We start from the raw sequence: 20,338 nt of genomic DNA on the forward strand, positions 1-20,338 counted from the left end.
GAATCCAGCAGAGGGAAGCAGCAGGTAGCCACCAACACACACACACACACACACACACACACACACACACACACACACACCAACACGCTGAGCAAAAACCACATAGAGCCATGATGTTTGCACACAGCTTCAGCCGACAGATTTCTTAAAGATAAACCTCATTTCACTAACAAATGAAGTCCGACTTGTTCCTTCATGCCAACATGGATCTTTATCCGTATTATTTATATTGTATTCATTTCAACTTCTCAATGTGCAATATTATTTATGCTAGGTCACTTTACTTTTTAGTACTTGCTTTTTCTCTTTTTTTAAAATTTCTCTTTTTTTTTAATTTCTTGTTCATGTCTGTTGGAAAGTGAATTTCCCCGTTGTGGGATAAATAAACTACAATCTAATCTAACAGAAAAGTTGCATTCATGGCAATTTCATACATGTTGTATTTAAAACATGTTGTTATAATGAGTCTTATTAGAGTAACGTGTGTGTGTGTGTTTCTATGTGGGTGAACACTCCAGTGTGAATGCCTGTTATACCAACTCAGTACAACAAGTGTGGACTTGATGTGCACATTCTTTTACATGCTGAAACCACCCCCCCAGGCTAAGCTCCTGCCCACCTTTTACAACTAATCCCCAAATGTCAAGGCCTTCTTCATTCTGCAAGGTGCCTCCGACTTACGCTTTTCTTACACTCTCTTTCTCTCTTTCTGCTTTCTCACAAAGCGCGATGATCGCCTCGTTCCCCAGTTTACACCTCCCACTCATCATATGTATCTGAATCGCTTTACTCGTTCGGTGACGGCGGTACGTGCCACATGGTTCACATCCGAGAAACTCTCCTATGTCAGGATCATTGTAATTTGCATTGATAACAGCTAATCTCACACCTGCGTGGGTAGCGTGGCTCTACATAACTTTGCATATTTTCAAGCAACGGCGTGTTATACGGTCAAACACTGAATTTACATGTTGGAAAGAGCAAGACTTTCAGAAAATTTTGAAACACTTTTGCAACGTATTCACATCAAATATAAAAGCAGTTTGGTCTTTCGATGTTACAACCTTGTGTATAGAGTTCACTGAACTAGAAAATAAGCACGAGTTTGTGTGTGTGTTTACTCTGCGTCTCTCACGATAAATCAACTTGCATCACACCGAGAGGGTTTTCCTTCCACGCCACATATTTACTGACAGTGTTTGGAGTGTGGTCCAGCCTTTTGTCCTCCCCTGGGCCCTCAGAAGGGTGTCTGCTGAATTTATGATTAAACAAACACGCCTTGCGATAGAGCTTCCCTTTTTCTCCCCTTCTGATAGTACTCACTCCCCCAGCTGCTTCTGTCTTTTCTCTCTCCTTGCGGGGGTTCATTCACCATGCCAGGACATCATTAATAATCATTAATTCCAGCTCGTTCAATGGGAAAGTTTCTCCCATATTTCATTTTTGGGAGGTTCTCGCTGTTTCTTTGAGTTGTTTACAATATTCATCATAACCTTGTTCATTGTGTTTATTTATTTATATCTCAAAATGTCTCCTTGTTAGTATATGAAGATACTCATGTTAAGAAGCATATGGCTGACACACAGACCTGCTAAACTATTACATCTGCGTCTGGCGTTAAATGGGATTGTGTTTGATATATGCTGCAGACTGTGACTCGCTAGTTTTCTCGCTGCATGTGTCCACAGCGTAGCCTCTGTTCCTCAGAAGGAAGGGTGTCCTCCTCAGATCTCATTAGTCCAGTCTCCTTCCATAAACAAGGCTGTCACAGAAGGCCCGAGGCATTCAGTCCTCTAATGAGACGCATCCAGCTGCTGCCATCTCATCAGATCTGAAAATAATGAGTTTTACTGCTGCCCCATGACCAGATCAAAAAGCCACCAACTTATATGAGAGGCTATGACCTTAGTCCTGACTGTTTATAGCTCTGTGTGATTCTTGCACTGACTTTTACTAAATCAGTACCTTAAAGTTTCAAAATATATTTCTAATCTGCCCCTGACAGTGCTTGCTTCTGTTGTTCTCAGATGCAGAGAAGAATGTTTTATTCTGTAGTCAAGTGTTTTTCTTATTTATTAAGGCATGAAATGTGTCAGAAATGCATATTTCTATTTGTGCTTTAGACGTATAATGACTCACTGCCCGCTTAAAACATCTGCCAGGCAAACGGATGCACAGAGTTCACAGTTTCAAATCTCGTCATGCAGGGAAGTGCTCGATGTATTTCTGAAACTTTCTCAACAACTTCCTTCCTGCCTCGATGCCTTTATCTTGAGGCATTTTCCACGTACAAAGAGGGGAAGATCAGATGCTACCCTGTGTGATTAGAAGGAAGGAGATAACGACGGTGATAACTTTGTGCACACTGATGAACCCTTTAGGTAGGCCACACCCTGCTGCCTGCTGGAATTAAGGTGGAGTTTGATAATCCACCTCAAGCTACATTACGCAAAAGGCTGTAATGGTTCAGTCCACCTCTACACCTCCTCCCCTTTCTCCTCCACCATGTTCTATCTTTGTCATTTGCATAAGGTGTGTTTGAAGGAGGAGCACACAGTTTTCAGGCAGCACAGCGGGCTTTGTTTACACAGCTTTCCAACCACAGCCAGTTAGCTTGCTCTGCAGTGCTGTGCTTCAACGAATGCACGTTCAGAATTTGGAGGGAAGGAATACGCAAAAAGTTTCTTTGCTCAAACCCACAAGAGAGTGCAACAGGAGGCTTTTACTTTGCCCAGAGGCCACCAGTGAAGAGAAAAGAAAAAAAAGAGGACATTTTGTTCCTCACTTTTTTTTTTAAATGATTCTTTGATAAAGAAAAAAATCTCACTGCTGTGCTTTCGTTCGACGAGGTGGGATATACGATAGATGAAGAGAAGAGTGGTGTGTTCCAGCTTTTTTGTGCCTTACTGAGGAGCAACTGAAAATTTAAAAGAGGGAGGATAAACCAAGACATTCTGGATATACAAAAATGATCCTCTGGAAAAGCCTCCAAAGGATTTGATGCATTTTTGTGGTTGCCTCTGCTGTGCTATGCAGGAAAACTTTTATTTTAAGTGTTCCTGAGAAGAATTTTTAGCCAAAAACTCAAGGGAAACTACAATGGAGTGGGAGCACAGGGACCGAGACCCTTGCTTGTCCCCGGCAGCTTTTGTTAACCAGGTGCAATATTCTAATATCCTGGAAGGAAGATTTAAACAGCTGCAAGGTAAGAGTCACGCTAGTCTGTCATTGTGGTTGAAAGGGATACTCCATTTTAATTGGTAACTTGTTGTAGATGTTTATCCACCAGTTTAGGTAGCTGAAATGTGAACACACACTCCTCTTTCTAAAGTGTTTCTTATGAAAACAATAGTAGATATGTAGGTAAGGCTGTTCTAGATCCTGCAGTAAACATATCCCGTGTGCTTAAAGAGGACATGTTAGGTCTGAATGGTTAGGGCTACTATTACAGCAGGTGCTTTTGGGTTGTTCTGCTCCCAGAAATTGCTCATAAATGATTACCTCTCGGAGTTTGCAGAATTTCCTCTCACATTTCTGAGCTGTGTGGGGAGAAATGAGGCTGCTCACAGTGGGCTTCAGCTCAGATCTAAGCAGGCAGGCAGGCAGTCTGGCACCTGATCACTTGGCCACCTGTCCGCTCTTATCTTCTTACAATACGCCGCTCTGTCTTTGGCCAAAGCCTGAGAAGACCGAGGTTCTCCCCACAGAAATCACAGAGGCCGTCGGTTGTGACACACGAAAATAAATTTCAGACTAAAACTTAGTGGATTCATCTTTTTTTTTTTTTTTTTTTTTTTTGAGGGATTTATGCAGTAAAGTTCAGTTTTTCTTTGATTTACCAATAAGTTAATCTTTATGTTGGTGCTTTTCAAATCTTTTCAAATTCTTTCAAATCCTTTCAAATCCTTCAAATCTTAACTAGTTCAGCATACTTTCAGCTAGAGACACCATTCAAATTTTAAAATGTTCATAAGACATTCAGCTATTACCAATTGTTTCATCTTTTAAAAATATTCAGCCAATTTTGAAATATGACAGTTTCAACTTTGTAAAGCTTTTTGTCTGATACACGTCACCCGAACTTTCTTTTTTTTTTAATTATCACGTCACCTGCTTCTTTGAACTTGTTTGCCACAGGCCACAAGTCTTTAGGTCAAGTATTTGCTGTGGCTTAATGCGTGCTGGGTGTGTGCGTGCGGCAGTGTATGAAACTCCCATGTCAGTGTGCATGAAGATTAGTTTTTCGTTTAAACAAGATTACGAATTCTCGTAGTTGCGAAACAACATTTCACACCTCTTTTTGAAGCGATACCTTCAGTTATCACGGCACTGCTCTGCTGATAGGATCTATATGTCAGTCAAGTGAAAGAACATACCTAAAGTTTCCCACTGTAAGCCCCTTTCATTTGACAGGAGATGAGATCCACAGAGGATGGTATCTTTCTCTTGAAAGAATCTGCAGGTTTTACAACATTGTCGGAGTTGTTGTTGCAGCCTTGTGCACCCTAAACTCGCTGCTTAATGTTGGCGGTCAGAGATCGGTCACTCAATTAGTCCTGACGTAAATATTCTGAAATTAAGCGGTGGTCATCTCTGGTTACGGGTAAGTTGTGGAAGAAGTTTGCTGTAAATACACACACATACCAGACGCACACACACACACATGTTGGCAACACCCACTCGTCTTTCCAGTTTGACTGACCCTCGTCTCTTTCTTTGTCACTCCCTCCTGTTAAATTGTGATGTCTACAGGAAGTATGAGGTATAGTAGAAAAAAACTCAGTTTGTTATTTCTCTCCCGTTGCACACACATGAAAGCATTCACAAGATGGTTTTGCATAGAAAAAAACATGCACTGAGTCGACATTTATTCAGATATTTCTCAGTTCACATGCAGTTTGTGCAAAGATGACGGTTCTCACCTACCGTTTACAATACGCTGATGTGAAGATTCAAAGTTCTTACAGAAAGTAACACTGTACATATCTAGCATTTCTTGATGGTGAAACATTAAACTGAGCCACTAGATTACCATCACCAAAAGAAGACGGGTGGAATGGAACATCGGGCCATGTGGGTTGTGTCACATCCCTCTGTCAATAGTCCCTGTTGACAGATGAAAGTGGATTTGCTGTTTTCTGAAAGGCTTCTCTCGATGCGCTCTAACATGACCATTTAGTTGTTATTCGTATGATTTTATGTGGTATTTCCGTCCCTCTTGGACACGAGATGCAATAGAAATTCCATGTGAAAGTTGATATTGAACCGCTGTATATTTAAGTCGTAGTTAATGCCAAAGTAAATACATTGAGAGATTGGTTTTATGTCTCAGTCCATACATAAATACACTGTGAGAGTTATCTTGGACTACAGGGCTTTTGTCCAAAGGGTCACTGTCCTGCCTACAAAGCCAGTTGCTTTGGACTTTAGTTGGATTGCCACTCAGCAGGCATCAACAGCATGGTGTTGTTCAAATAGAGAGAACAAACTAAACCACAGGTTTGCCTTTCTTTTTCCTTTCAAGGCCTTTAAACATACAAAAAGTGCTGCTTTGGCACCAAGTTTCAGTGTTGGATGTTAATCAGGTTTCAAGTCTAGCAGCACTGTGACTTGAGCCTTGTAACATTATATTATTAAAACCATTAGTAATAGCTCAGACTCTTGTGGCCTCCAGCTGTAACTGTCACATTACTCCGGTAAATGTTTGCCATCGGCACAACCATGATATGCTCATACACAGTGTTAGGAAAACAGCTTTTTGTTCTTGGTAAAGTAAGAGTGGCCGTTTGAGACATTTCATGCTCTTTGTGTGCAGCTGTTATTCCTCTGAGGTGCTTGATTCTGTCTGTGTTCTCATGGGATTGACCTTGGGACAGTCCCTTCCTCCCTTATCTTCCCCTTTTCCACCTGCAGCTGCAGTTTGCACAGAGTTTGAAAGGCATGTTCGCTGCCATCTGAAAAGAAAAAAATACACCGCGCTGTCAAAGAAGTCTCCATCTTACTTGCATCATCTGTTCTTCTTATTGTAGTAGCAAACGTGTAACTGTTAGGTAAATTAAGCACTTGCGACATTAAACTGTTAAAGTGTGAAAATAGTTAATCCCACATGTGGCAAGGCTGCGGTTTGACCACAGTCCTACTTTCAAAGTCATAAACAGAGGAAGGGCAGTTCTGCTTTTGCAGGAGGGGTGAAAACATGCGCATCTGCTTGTTTTGCTCACACATTTCCCCACAGTTCCCCTCCAGAAATGTGTCAATTTAGGGTGAAAAATGGCCCAGTTTGGACAAACGGTGGCAGATCCGTACACAACTCAACCGCCTGTGGCTGTTGGGCAGCTGCTGATTTATTTTTGTAAATTAAATGAGGAGACTCAACTTCACCTTGAACTTGTTGTAGATATTCCAACATTCCTTAAAGGTTTGACAAACTCTGAAAGTTAGGAATGCTATTTAAAGATAACTTGTGTCGAGACGGTTTGAGTTTGAAAGTGACGCTGTCCTCTGTGTCGGGGTCAGGGCCGAGATTTGGAGTCTGTCCATCCTTTGTAGGGATTTAATTCCTATTTTAGAAGCTAATAGTTGCTTTGAGTACCACAAGTATCGTGTAACGCCTTCATTTCAGCTGCTGCCATCTTGTTTAGAAACCTTTTCTTGGATAGTTTGTCCCTGTTGGCTGCATTGGTTATGGCTCCCTGAACCATAGTTTTATTTGACTCTGCTTCCACCACCCACTGGTGTCACTAAAGAACGGTTATCACAGCAGTATGTGACATGAGTTTATGGTGTTTATTTATTAAAATATCTTATCTGGTCTATTACAGCAAAACAGTTCAAGGCCAATGACTTGTTTCTGGAGCCTTGGGGGACTTCCAAATGATCTGTTCTGCGACCCATTAAGATTCTCTTTTGTGGGTCTGAGGCATTCATAATGCGAGTGAGGGCTGGCTAACAGACAGGATATTAAGGGTTTACAGAGTCAAAGTCATTTAAAGTGACCGAGAAAGGAAACCAGGGAGATATGACCGAGGCAGCGCATAAAACGAGGGGAAATTGTTCAGCGCGTAATGAATACCAGCCTGTGCTGAGGCCAGAACTTTGCTTAAGGCCGCTGCTATTTTCCTATGAGAGCTTTTTATATATTGAGGAGATAATCATGTGCGTTCGACTGTGAAAAGTTTAGCAAAAGAAACCTGGGGAAGACATGATGCTACAGTGTGTCTGTCCTTGTGTGATGTACAAAACCAGTTTGGTCAGTATGAATGAGCAACAAAACTTGTGATGTTCTAGTGTAACCTGTACATGAAAAGAGTCTTTATCTCTGTGATGTACAAACAGGATTTAATCAGTCACGGGCCACGGTCAGTGGTGGCGGCACCTCGTACTGTCCCATTGTCTGTTATGGATACAGCAGCTCACATTAAACAAGGCTTTATTTGTAAAGATTGAAAGTCTTAATCAGTTAGTAATCAGTAATCGTTAGAGCTGTTCAGGCCTGATCAACGATATAAGTGGCGAGCCACCGTGTTTGTGCTGTGACAGGAGGGTTAGTGACTGTCCAAGATGATTTGTTTGTCTTGTGCTTTGCTTTGCTTGCTGGAAACTAGTGACCAAATTAGGACAAATGGGTTCTGGCATCTTATTAGCCAAGTTCCAGACAATCTTGACTCTGACTAAAACATTTTCACGACTTTCTTTTTATCTAAATTGACTGTTTATGGCCTTTTTTTATTTTATTTTTGAGTGTGTGTCATTTTTAAAAAGCTGAGACATCGACAGAGGTCGCAGGTTATTGATGGGAACCAATCATTAAGGGCTCTGGTCATTGTCCAGGTACCCACAGATGATCATCTTATCATTAAATTACCTCAGCACAAAGCAATGGTTGATGAAGGCTTAATCTTTGTCCTGAACATCCTAGAGATCACTGTGAAGCATTGAGACGTGATTCAACCACACAACATTCTGCGAGTTGCTTCTGTCTACATGTTATCACTAAACATGATCGCAGGAACCATGAGTCACACAGATGGGATTAAGTCTGGCGGCATGTTTGCTCAGATTACCTGCAGATAATCATCATTATCAACCGGCCTCCGAGTTTGTTTGAGGTTAAATTTTTGTAAAGAGGACGCTGGCTGAGACAGGCCCTGATTCTAGTCCTGCTCCGACATATACTTAAAGGTTATTACCAGATGCAGCATGTTCAAAGTGCCTGGACGTGCCCAAAAATGCTTTGAAACATTTAGAAATGCCTCTAACTAGAGCCATAGAGTAATACAGAGTTGCGACACGCTTTGAAGTCGCCGCTAGGGCTGTCACGTGGTTGATGTGAGCCTACGGAGTTTCAAACTTCACAGCGCTGTCAGTCAGTTTGAACGGGTCTTAGCGGGACGGAGCACAAAAACGATAACTTTAACGTTTACGACGCAATTTTCGGTAAATATTGACCCATAATGTGCATTGATCACTTCACCGACGATGCATTTTATCAACGTTTTTCTTTTTTGGAGCGGCAGAGACACATTTATCACTGTTTTAAATCGTAGAGGGTACCCCTGCATGCTAGCAGGAGGCAGCTATAGGCCTACCTTGTCCTCCTTTATACTGAATCATGCCAGTGGTCCAGCTTACCTTCAGATCTACATCCTTCAACAGAGCCTGATGTTACTGTCTGTTTCCAGGACTTACTCCTGTTGTCCCAAACACTCCATCTGTATGTCATTCGGTCTGTCTGTTCTCTCTGGTGTCAGATGGACAATGAACCCCCTCGCGACCCGATCGACGGATTCAGCGGGTATAATGGATGGATTAAAATATGAATTTAACTTTTTTCTGGTTAAAACCATATTAATGACAAAATAAATGTGTCAGTTGTGAAAAAAAAATAAACAAAACAGATTTAAACCAAACATTTTATTATAAAATGTCATCATGGAAAATGTAAAACAAGCCTTAATAAAGAAGTTAATTTACTGCTATTTATACTGTAGATTAATCTGCAACAATGAACTGTATTTGATCAAATTCAAGGGTTTGGACATTGTAGAAATCGGCTGAAGCCCTAATAAGGGTTGATCAATGGCAGCATGACAGCAGCGAGCACCACATCTGCTGACCACCCTGACAACAACAATAGAGAAATTAATAAATTCATTATCACAGCTGCAAAGTCATGCTGATTAAAACTTACTTAATTAAAGACCAGTCAGCTAATGCCTCACTATGCCAAAAATGTTGTAATTTAATAGCCTGGAAAACCAGCGCCAACTGCTGGACGGCAAAATGTTTTGCCTGCGGTTGGGTCTGGCTTCGAACCACTTTTCATTTTGAAAATACTGCCCTGAATCTGGCAGATGGCAACTAAACCAATCACAACGCAGAGATGTGTTTTGAATCAACGCGGGCGGGGCAGAGGGTTCTGGGGCGGGGTTTTGAGGGAGTGACGACAGAGCAGTGCGACGTTGGGCAGTGGAAGCGAAAGCACAACAAGAAAGATGGCGGCGGCAATGGAACAGCGCTCGTTTGATTCAGCCTTGCGGAAGTTGCTTCACTTGTTTACATACAGTCCCCTCCCACCAAAGCTTTCTGTCGCGCTTACTACGTACATCACAGTCAGTTGCGCTGATTGGTCAGAGCGTTGGCCTATAGGCACAGACACGGTTTGAAAGACAACGGGTTGTGCTCATCAACAATGTTCCGTTGTATCCATTCATCGGAGCCAGACTAAATTAGACATCCAATCCATTTAGGCTGGTTTATCAGGCTAGTAATTTAAAGCAATACAATGTAACTTCTCAAAAAGCCCATTATGGAGCTCCCCCTACAGGCTGTTCCGAGAGCAACTCTAGTCCGGTCTCTTGCTTTGTCGGCCTCTCTCCTTGCTTCATCAGTCAACGTCTTCTTCTGTTTCTTCTGCCATGATGATCGTACTGACAATGTTGCGCTAGCTTAGCCTTATACCTGGGAGCGTGAGAGGGGTCTATTTGTTTTTGCGTTAGGTGTGCCAGAAAGCAAGTCGAAGTACTTCCGCCAGAGAGTCTCTATTATGAGGAGAGGGAAAACTGGCGGCTATTTCCGGGTGGTACTGCACTCTAGGGGCGCCAACGAAGCAGTGCAGAGCACGCCGAACTCTATGGTGGTACTATGAAATCCACCTTAGATGCAGCCATTGCTTTTGATAGAATTTTTTATATTTTTTCATTTTAATTTTCCTAAAGGCAGGATAAATTATCCTTTCAAACGGCACTTGGTTTGATTTTTTTAGACTCACTAGATTTGTTTAAAATACACATTTATTGTCAGTATTGCATCCCGAGTGACGTCACGCATGTGGCATCACTTTACGGCATGGTCAGTCCTAGCGCTGAGCTGGTAGAGAGGGGTTAGCTCAAATAGTTACAGATTTCAGCACAGCTCTTTTACATACTCTCTGACTAGCCTCTGGTTTAGCTTTGGTTGTTGTTAGCGGCACCAGGTTAGCACTCTGGCACAGTGGACGAGTGCCGTAAAGCAGCCGGTCGTAATCAGCCGTGCGTTCTTCAGATTCCATTAGCTAGATGCTAGCGGATACTGACTCGCAAATGCCAGACCTGTAAGAAAACAGAAAGCTATAACTCCCAGGTTATTGTACTTTCGATATAAATCCACATCCCTCTGTCAGAAATCACAGTAATATTTTCAGGTTTCAGTCGCTAGCGGGGACATTTTTTGAGTTATTAGCGCCAGCCCTATGGAAAATGGTCATTCTGCACTCGCTCGCCAGCGCCCCCAGAGAAAATCAACTGAACTGCAGCCAAATTTTTTATAATGGGGCGAATAGGAAGTGGAACGGCTGTCTGTAAAAGGGCTGTGCTTCCGCTCAGCTCCCGGGCCGGTCCAGCAAAGTTACATAGCGCAGTTATTCCAACTCAGACCCCGAAGGGCATAGGAGACAGGCCAATCGTAATATCAAAACTCATTCTAGCCGCACAATTTTTTTCAAACTATTATTTTAAGGTAGAAATGTTACATGGTATTGCTTTAATCAATTTACCGGAGAAAATACGGCAGAAATACCAAAAATTTATTAAATGTATTATTACTATAGGCATAGTATTTTGGTAATGTTTTAAAACCTAACAATCAAAACAACTTTACATAATGTAACCTGACAATAAAAAGTTAATGGACTTTAGTGAAATGATCACGTTAATTACCTCACGTTAGCCTCCTTTACCAAGCTATAGGTCCATAAATCATCATTACATCATTACATTTTTAACATCAACATCGACGTTTCATGCTAACCAAATGTAAAAATAACTATATCTAAGAGTATACTTCTGATAGATAATGCTTAAAAATGTAAAAAAACGTTTAAAATGCTGTTATTTTATTAACTTACCAGTAATTGTTCTTGACGAGTAATTGAGGTTAACGGAGCTGCGCCCCTTGTTTGGAACTCTGGCGTCTCCGTGACCCACGTGACTTCCGCATTCCTTTCTTTCTTTAGAAGTCTATGGGAGTGTCGCCACTCTCTTTTTACACCACTCTGCCTCTAACCACCGGTTTTAATCTGTTATTAGTAAACAATGCCACTGAAAATCTGAATGACTTGTTTTTTGCTAGCTTACACTCAGAGGTCGAGCTCCACGATAGCCAGAAGTGTTTTAAAATGGTTTATACACACATGTTTCAGTTGTTTGGTCCTCAAACTGGAAGGTTGCTGGTTTGATCCTCAGCTCCGATACGTAAAATACCCCCAAAAATGTATCTGTCCATTTTCTATACCTGCTGAATCCAATTTAGGGTCACCGGGTGAATCAAAAATTGGCCCAAATATTCCCATTTCTGTGTGATTGTATATTGGAAAAGTATTCCCGTAAATATATTCATATATATCCATCCATTATCTTCCGCTGCTCCGGGGATCGGGTCGCGGGGGCAGCAGCTTAAGCAGAGAAACCCAGACGTCCCTGTCCCCGGCAACTTCCTCCAGCTCTTCTGGGGGGACCCCGAGGCGTTCCCTGGCCAGCCGAGAAACATAATATCTCCAACGTGTCCTGGGTCTTCCCCGGGGCCTCTTCCCAGTGGGACGGGCCCGGAACACCTCACCAAGGAGGCGTCCAGGAGGCATTCTCACCAGATGCCTGAGCCACCTTTTATTTATTTATATATATATATATATATAAGGGCTGGGACTTTAGCGCGTTAATTTCGATTAATTAACTACACACATATTGGCGCGTTAAAAAAAATAACAGATCAGCTGGTATTTATTTTGGGCGTTACTGTTCGGGCAACGAAACCGAGATTAAAATGAGCAGAATTATCACATCTGTACTGTGAAACATCTGTTAGTTCAAAAGCTTTCTTTCTTTTTTGTGCAGAACATCTCAAAGTTACGGGCGGTTGGGCAGGAAGATATTCCAGTAATTTGTGGTATTTTGTTTCCCGTCACTCTCACTCATCGTCTTTTGTAATCGTCTAATTGTAATTTGTTTGGCAGGCTCTGCAGGTGTTTCACATGAGGTGAGACGTCTGGCATCTCAAGAGAAAGCATAGTTTTTGTCTTCCGTCACCTCCATCCAACAGTGTTTAAAACGAACAGCTGTTATTGAGTCTGAGCATTCATACCGGCTCGTAGAGGAAAGGTCACCATGTAGGTGCCAGCATGCACTTACCAAACCGGAGCTTCATCGGGGTTATTGGCTATTGTTGCAACAGTGACTGTGACAAAAGACTAGTTTGGTCAGATCATGTGAATATTGTACAAACTCTGTAGTTTACCTTTGATAGATTTAGCCTTTTTTAGAGCAAGTACAGGTTTTTCAAAGCAAGAAGCCCCGGCCAACGCTGAAGGAAGCTAAAATACGTTAAGGACACCTGTAAGCGATCACAAAAAGGAGCATCAGAGCCTGTTTATGTGTTATTTAGGAGTGCAGGACTAGGGAGATGGCCCCTAAATTTACCCTATGCCCGCCTCGATGCCGGGTGCTGTCACAACATGACTGAGCCACGGGAGGAATGTGGACTGCTCCGCAGTATTTCACCTGTCGGTGCATTTCCCCCGTGCTGGTTCATTTAATGTTAATGGCCCTTCAGTAATTAAGCAATCTGTTTGTGTGGTATTTAAGGAAGGCAAACAAGGCAGGTTTACCTCGGGCTTACACGTTGGACCGTGTAACCATGTTTAAAACGACGTCCCTAAACCAACCAGTGCATCCCATCATAGTAGGAAGCAAACAAGCCTGGTAATAAGCTAAAGCTAAAGCAGTCCCTTCTGACTGAGTGGCTGTTTGATTCTGATGATACCATATTATTTTAGATATTTAGAAATGCTTAGAACAACAGGGGTGAGGTATCTGTCGGCCGTGTCTGTAGGCAGCCTGGTCACCTGCTTTGAGTTAATTTTCTCTCTGTACTTGTCTTAAAAAGTTTTATATTTGTATTTGTTAAAAATCAAGAGCTAAAATCTCTTTAATTTCAGTGTTTAGTCGAAGGCCCGTTGGCAGCAAAGGTCCTATCTTCTTTGGAGGGTCACTGAAGGCTTTGCAGACCTGGATTTGGGCACTTTATCCCATTCTTCCCGGCAGATCTTGTCCAGCTTTGTCAGATTGAATGGGGAGTGCTGGTGTGCTGCTGTCTAAAGGTTGCATTATAGATTTCATATTGAGTTTAAATCGAGGCTTGGACAGACGCTTGCCTTTTAAAGTACTTGTCTTGGCTGGATGCTGTGATTCACTGCTTTTCTGGCAGGTGAACTATTGCCCCAGCCTCTTGTCACATGCTCCCTTGAGGAGGTTTTCTTCATGTTTCCTCTTTATCAGGCTGAAATCATTCGGCCTTGAATTCTTCTGAGTCTTCCTGACTCACTGATAAGCTCTCACACAGCAGCACCTACCACTATGGGGATAACAATGACCTGTTGATCACAAAGTCACGTTACTTTAGCTAAAAGGCAGATGTTGTTAGAAAAGTTTAATTTTTTTTTACCCACAAATGTGAATGAACCCGAAAGTGTTTGGAGAAATCACGGCACCGGCATTTAAATGGAGCAGCCACTCTACGGGATACTTTAAATAAGATCGTATTAACATTTATTTTAGAGTTGTTGACTTTAAGCCCAACCTCACTAGAACACGAGTAAAGACGTTTCTGTGATATAGATGGAGAGGAAGCCTCTTTTTAGCCTGCGGCTAAACGTTATGAACCAAGGCATTTACTCCACCCTTGAAGGCATGTGTGAGATTACAAAATATGTTCTTTCCGCTTTCTTTTTATAGTCGACTGTTGGCAAAGAGGCTCTCTGGGCCTTAGTCATTTCATCCTGGAACACGATCTGGTTGGATGAGAAGACCTGACACGGCATACAACAATTAGCTTTCTTTGTGCGTTAGCATGTTTGACAGATCAACACATGTACGGGCTTATTTCAAGAGTTTATTTCAAGTTTGTGGACTTCTACAGCACACAGGCCTCTCTGTTAGGATGCAGTGAAAGGGACCAAAGATGGAACAGAATTGTTCTCAGTCTGGTGTAGGTTGTTGGAAACGTGAAGACAGATTATTGCTGAGTTGCATTTCGATGTTTGCTTTAGATTTTTTGGCAACATCGGAGGTACATTTGGAGTTGTATTTCACAAAGAGGGTACGCACTAACTACATAAACTACATTAAGTCTGTTAAACCCTTAAAATGCAGCCTTATTTATGTGGTTCATTGTGGTAAGGGTTAGATTTAATGCTGTTTCACAGTGGCTGTTGCGAGTCTCTTTAAGTTCAGTTGAACTTCTCCTCAGATCAGATTAGCTTCAGGGTTGCTCTGCGTGGGTATGTGCTGGGTGCAGTGTTTTCAAAAAGCAGGGAGACCTTATGTCCCAGAAATTAGGTCACCTTGTTAGGTGGCGGAGCAGGATTAGCCTCTTACTCCTGCGGTCCATATGTCTGAGCTGCTGTCACAGCTTACTTTGATTGTCATTCTTTTTTCAGCCCTGTTTTCAAAGTTGGAAGGAAAAAAAGCAATGTTATGCAATGTTGTTGGAATTTTAAGGAAATTTTATTTAGTCGCTTTTTTTTTCTCTCTTTAAACTTAATTGAATTAATTAAATACACCGACGAGTCATCAGTCAATGTTGGTCTAAAGAGGCAGAAGCTCTCACTAAGCCGTCAGTGTAGAGATCTGAGACTTAATAGCATAGCTTACCTATGAAATGAACTGCTATAAGACTGGGGTTTAAGTCCTGATGGCCAACGGTTAGCTGTCTGCACGCAGAAATAATCAGAGCTCTGAACCTCATTGGTGCTCATTACCAACTAAACTGATTCCCTGCATGTGTTTATTTCCCACAGACTAATGCAGTCGAGGCCACATCCCAGGTAGCCTGGGAGCAGATTATTCTCAGAGCTCTGAATAAACGTCTCTGGCTTCCCTCCCTTCAAACTACCTTCCACTTGGCCTCGCTCGGGCTTGGCCAGTCATCACAATTATCTAATGTGGGGCGCGTCAGATATGATAAAACTGAGCAGATGTCACATGTTCCGTCGCTCTGATTAGTTGCATTGAGATGCGTTTGGGTCCCTGATGCCAGACTAGCTCCGTGGTGTCTCAGAGAGCTGACCCTGTTCATTAAGTTGGTGTAATGTGAGCTCACCCCCCTTCTCTTTTCCCACATTTGCAGATGAGCGTGAAGCAGTACAGAAGAAGACCTTCACCAAATGGGTAAACTCTCATTTAGGCCGAGTAACCTGTCGCATTGGTGACTTGTACACAGACCTGCGGGATGGCCGTATGTTAATTCGCCTTCTGGAAGTGCTCTCGGGAGAGCAGCTGGTCAGTACTGTTGAGAAACTACTCTTCTCTATTCTAACTCTGAGCCCCTCAGCGTGACCCTGAACATGCACCTCAAGTCAGGGTGAAGAAATCCCGTGTGCTTCTTTTAGAATGACTTACTTCTCCTTCTTTTACTTGTTTTTTCCTTCCAGCCCTTTCCCCTTGGTGCATTTTTAGGATTGCTGTGTTTTAAAGATGTCAACCTAAGACTTCCTTGTTTTTCCTCTGCTCCCCGTAGCCAAAGCCCACCAAGGGTCGCATGCGTATCCACTGCCTTGAGAATGTCGACAAAGCGCTGCAGTTTCTAAAAGAGCAAAAGGTCCATCTGGAAAACATGGGCTCACATGACATCGTGGATGGGAATCACCGTCTCACTCTGGGCCTCATCTGGACTATCATCCTTCGTTTCCAGGTAACGCATAAAGTTTCCCGGTTTACACTCTGTTACTCTCTGCTTTACTTCTTTCAAAGGGAAAACTCCGCTTTGGGTCATCGGGTGTCTTCATGTGATCTCGTACTTCCTCAAACTCATAAAAATGCTTTTACACGCTGCTGGTTGTGGTTTCACACATGCCGTCAGTGTTTGTTTTGAACTCTTTTATGGTATGCAACCAGTTAATTGTTGTCATTTATAATAACAGGATGTCTAATGGTGTAGGAATTGTGTGAAATTACGTTGGTACAGTCTAAACTAAATGAACACTTAAAAAAAAAAAACAGATCCAGGACATCAGTGTGGAGACGGAAGACAACAAGGAGAAGAAATCGGCCAAAGATGCCCTGCTACTTTGGTGCCAAATGAAAACTGCTGGGTGAGAAAGTAACAGTATAAGACTCTACTCATATGTCCACTGTATATTTGAACAATTATGCTAGCCCTGTTACTGGAGGGGTTATAGATGAATTTCATGGGGCTAATGATTAATGACTTCTAATCTCGCCTCTGCAGTTATCCCAATGTCAACATCCACAACTTCACAACCAGCTGGAGGGATGGACTGGCGTTCAATGCCATTGTGCACAAACACAGGTCAATGACTTCTCCCTGTACCTGTTACAACCCTCTTCATTTATTGTACATGTATTGTTTTCTTTTAGGTGATTATAGATTGTTCTGTGCCCTCTAAGGACCACGAGTTTAGCACTTTAGTTGCCTTTCTTTAGGGCGTCCTCATCCCATTTTCTATTTGGGTCTCCTTCCATTCTTCAGTCTGCAATACGGCTAAAAGGGTGGAAATAAAATAAAGAGTGAGATGACCTAGATCGCAGAAATAATACCCTAGTTGTCTTAGTGCTTGGCACCTCAGTTGGACGCTCTGCTGTTAACGGAGCCACTAATACTGCGAGTTTAATTGAAGAAGTCAACTGAAAGCCAGAGGTGTGGCCTAAACAGAGACTATTGATGAATTGGTTAATAATTAATTACAGTGAACACGTAAGAGGAAGGGGAAAAATAAAACATTCTTTTAGCCTCTGGCTGATTATCTAAACCATAAACGCTGCCATTCATGCTATCAGTCAAGCAGTGATGATATGCTGAATGTAGTTAATCTTTCTTTTTATTGTGTCTGCTTGTGATTAATCAGGTTTCACCACCATTGTGTGATTTTAAATGTCCCCATTTCATTAGTTTGAGAATAAGTTTTTATTAATAGTTGTATTCACACCCCTCTGAGAGCCAAGTGAACTCTAAATGAGAACATAGGTCACCCAGCAGTTATTCACTGGGGCGGCTCGCTTAATCCACAAATTAAAAACCTGTTTGCATGCAGACGACTAATTCCAGTGGAATTTACACAGCTGCTGAGGAGATGCTGTCTGGTAGCCTCAATGTTTTGCACCATGGTCCACAATCTGCCCTTAACGAAGCTACAATTGTTACCCATCTTCTGCAGACCCGACGTGATTGAGTTTGACAACCTGAAGAGGTCCAACGCTCACTACAATCTCCAGAATGCTTTCAATGTGGCTGAGAAGGAACTGGGACTTACCAAGCTGCTGGACCCAGAGGGTGAGTGGTTGAGCCTCGCATTGATAACCCGATGCTGTCCAATAAGCCGTGAGGCTTTTCCCTAAAACAGGGTGACGCGTTTGGCTGTGGAGGAGTCCTGCAGGTTACTGTAGCTGACGCAGCATGACATCACATTTCAGCTACAGGGACATAAAAAGCACGTTGAAAGATGGAAGCAGCTCGGCACTAAATCAATTTGAGTCAAATTACAGAGTGCAAGTAGAAGAGAAACAGCAGTGCAAGTGAGTCCAGGTTAAGTTGTTAGGAAGGAGGAGATAAGTCTTTAAGAGATGATTAAAACATCAGAACATCTGGATTCAGACTCTTATGCAAAGGATGGTAGTACAGGTGGGGTTCCTGAGAGAAATAAGGAGTATAAGCCTGTATGAGTAAGTTTATATAGCTGGGAAATTGTAATTAAGATACATGTGGAATTTGCTTTCTTCTTTTTTCTAGATGTTAATGTTGACCAGCCTGATGAAAAGTCCATCATTACCTACGTGGCAACCTACTACCATTACTTCTCCAAGATGAAAGCACTGGCAGTGGAGGGCAAACGAATTGGCAAGGTTAGCTTTGTGTTTGTCTGGCTTTACCAGTGTCTAAGTGTACAGTACATTCACCTGTGAGCAAAATAACATAAACTATTTGTGTTATGGGGAATTTCAAACTTATTTGCCCCCCAGTTGGCTTAATTAAACATTTCTCTGACTGCAGGTACTTGACTATGCTATTGAAGCTGACCAGCTGATAGAGAAATACGAGACCCTGGCATCAGAGCTTCTGCAGTGGATCGAGCAGACCATAGGCACGCTCAATGATCGGCAGCTAGCTAACTCGCTAAATGCTGTGCAGAACCAGCTTCAGGCGTTCAACTCCTACAGGACTGTGGAGAAGCCCCCGAAGTGAGTACCGGCTGGCTTAACTGAACCCAGTGAAAGAGTTGATCAGAAATTTGAGCTAGCTAAACAGAAATGGTGCCTCTTCTCCACAGATTTACGGAGAAAGGGAACTTGGAGGTTCTCCTCTTCACAATCCAAAGCAAGATGAGGGCAAACAATCAGAAAGTGTACATGCCAAGAGAGGGGAAACTCATCTCTGACATCAATAAGGTCAGTTCTTCCAAAAAAAAACAACTCTTTATTTGGAAATGTATAAAAAAGGCACATATGACTATTTAAATATAGATGAATAAGATTGACAACATCACGTATGAAGTGTTAGTATCCCATCTGCTGATTGATACAGGTCTGCTGTGTTTTCCTTTAAATTTGCAGGCTTGGGAACGACTGGAGAAGGCAGAACATGAACGGGAGCTGGCTCTGAGAAATGAGTTGATTCGCCAAGAGAAGCTGGAGATGCTCGCTGCTCGCTTTGACCGGAAAGCTGCTATGCGGGAGACATGGCTGAGTGAAAACCAGAGGCTGGTGTCTCAGGTAGAAAATATCACTTCGATATTAGGAGCTGATAATAAAGTCGTGTGGCTTTAGTTGCATTTGAACGCTTAAAACTTTTGCTCTGTTCTCAGGATAACTTTGGAACGGACTTGGGAGCAGTGGAAGCCGCCACCCGTAAACATGAAGCCATTGAGACAGACATTGGGGCATATTGGGAACGTGTGGCTGCTGTGGAGTCGGTCGCCAAAGAGCTGGAAGCAGAGGGCTATCACGATGTGCGGCGTGTGCTCGCACGAAGGGATAACGTGCTCCGACTCTGGGAATATCTTAAAGAGCTCCTAGCTGCTCGCAGAGAACGTCTGAATTCTCATCGGGACCTTCAGAGACTATTTCAAGAAATGCGCTACATCATGGACTGGATGGCAGAAGAGAAGGTAGAAACGGACACAAGGACACATGTTTAAACAACTTTAACGGCGCTGACACCATCTCAACATGCAATAAATGTTTGCTTTTATTCCTAATTTCAGTGACTATAGTTTCTAATTACCTGAAGGACGTTTCCTAATCCACTCATTAAAGATGGATGCTGTTCAGGCGTATCCCTGGCGGCTTTAGTGTTGGCACTCAACTGCAGTAATTAGCCTTTTTCAGGACTAGCCTGATTGGTGATGCCTGTCACTGTTGGCTTCACTGAGGTTGACCGAGGTAGACTTAGGTCTGGTTATTCCTTTTCTTTATGCTGTGATCCTGATCAAGTTTGATGGTGCGCTGTGGCTCTGTTTAGGTTCTCCAAACTGTTAAGCTTGTAGTTTCTTTTACTTTAAACCTGTGAGTGTCTGTCATAGACACATCTGACTAATAATCAACTCAGTTCGGTCTCTCCTTCTCATACCTCCTCCTCGTCAGCCTCTCCCAACCATTGAATAAATATTGCATCATTTTCTGCCTTTGAGCTTTGACTCGTGCTAAAGTTAGCGCTCTGTGTTTTCTTTACATTCATCTCTCTTTCTTTCATTTGGGTTAGAGTTTCATCATTTACTTGTCTACTTTTCAGTGGTAGCTGGAACCATATGATTGATGTCTCGATGGTATATCACCCATTAATGTATAATTTTAGC

The 20,338-nt window shown here is 42.5% G+C and overlaps 1 protein-coding gene across 5 annotated transcripts in view; it reads left to right on the top strand.

Moving 5' to 3' along the window:
* sptbn2 (spectrin, beta, non-erythrocytic 2) overlaps nt 1-20,338 on the top strand; it is a 46,796-nt gene that overhangs the window by 8,961 nt on the left and 17,497 nt on the right. For 3 of the 5 annotated variants that reach the window (XM_075487802.1, XM_075487803.1, XM_075487805.1), the window contains exons 3-12: nt 15,658-15,809; nt 16,048-16,221; nt 16,530-16,621; nt 16,759-16,839; nt 17,705-17,820; nt 18,277-18,389; nt 18,538-18,725; nt 18,815-18,932; nt 19,098-19,256; nt 19,349-19,651. In XM_075487802.1, coding sequence (XP_075343917.1) covers nt 15,658-15,809; nt 16,048-16,221; nt 16,530-16,621; nt 16,759-16,839; nt 17,705-17,820; nt 18,277-18,389; nt 18,538-18,725; nt 18,815-18,932; nt 19,098-19,256; nt 19,349-19,651 — 1,496 coding nt within the window. Of the gene's footprint in view, nt 1-2,508; nt 3,206-15,657; nt 15,810-16,047; nt 16,222-16,529; nt 16,622-16,758; nt 16,840-17,704; nt 17,821-18,276; nt 18,390-18,537; nt 18,726-18,814; nt 18,933-19,097; nt 19,257-19,348; nt 19,652-20,338 lie in introns of those variants that run through there. The other 2 variants (XM_075487804.1, XM_075487806.1) reach the window with 2 other exon arrangements.

The sequence above is a fragment of the Odontesthes bonariensis genome, chromosome 16, assembly GCF_027942865.1.
Source record: "Odontesthes bonariensis isolate fOdoBon6 chromosome 16, fOdoBon6.hap1, whole genome shotgun sequence".
NCBI lineage: Eukaryota > Metazoa > Chordata > Actinopteri > Atheriniformes > Atherinopsidae > Odontesthes > Odontesthes bonariensis.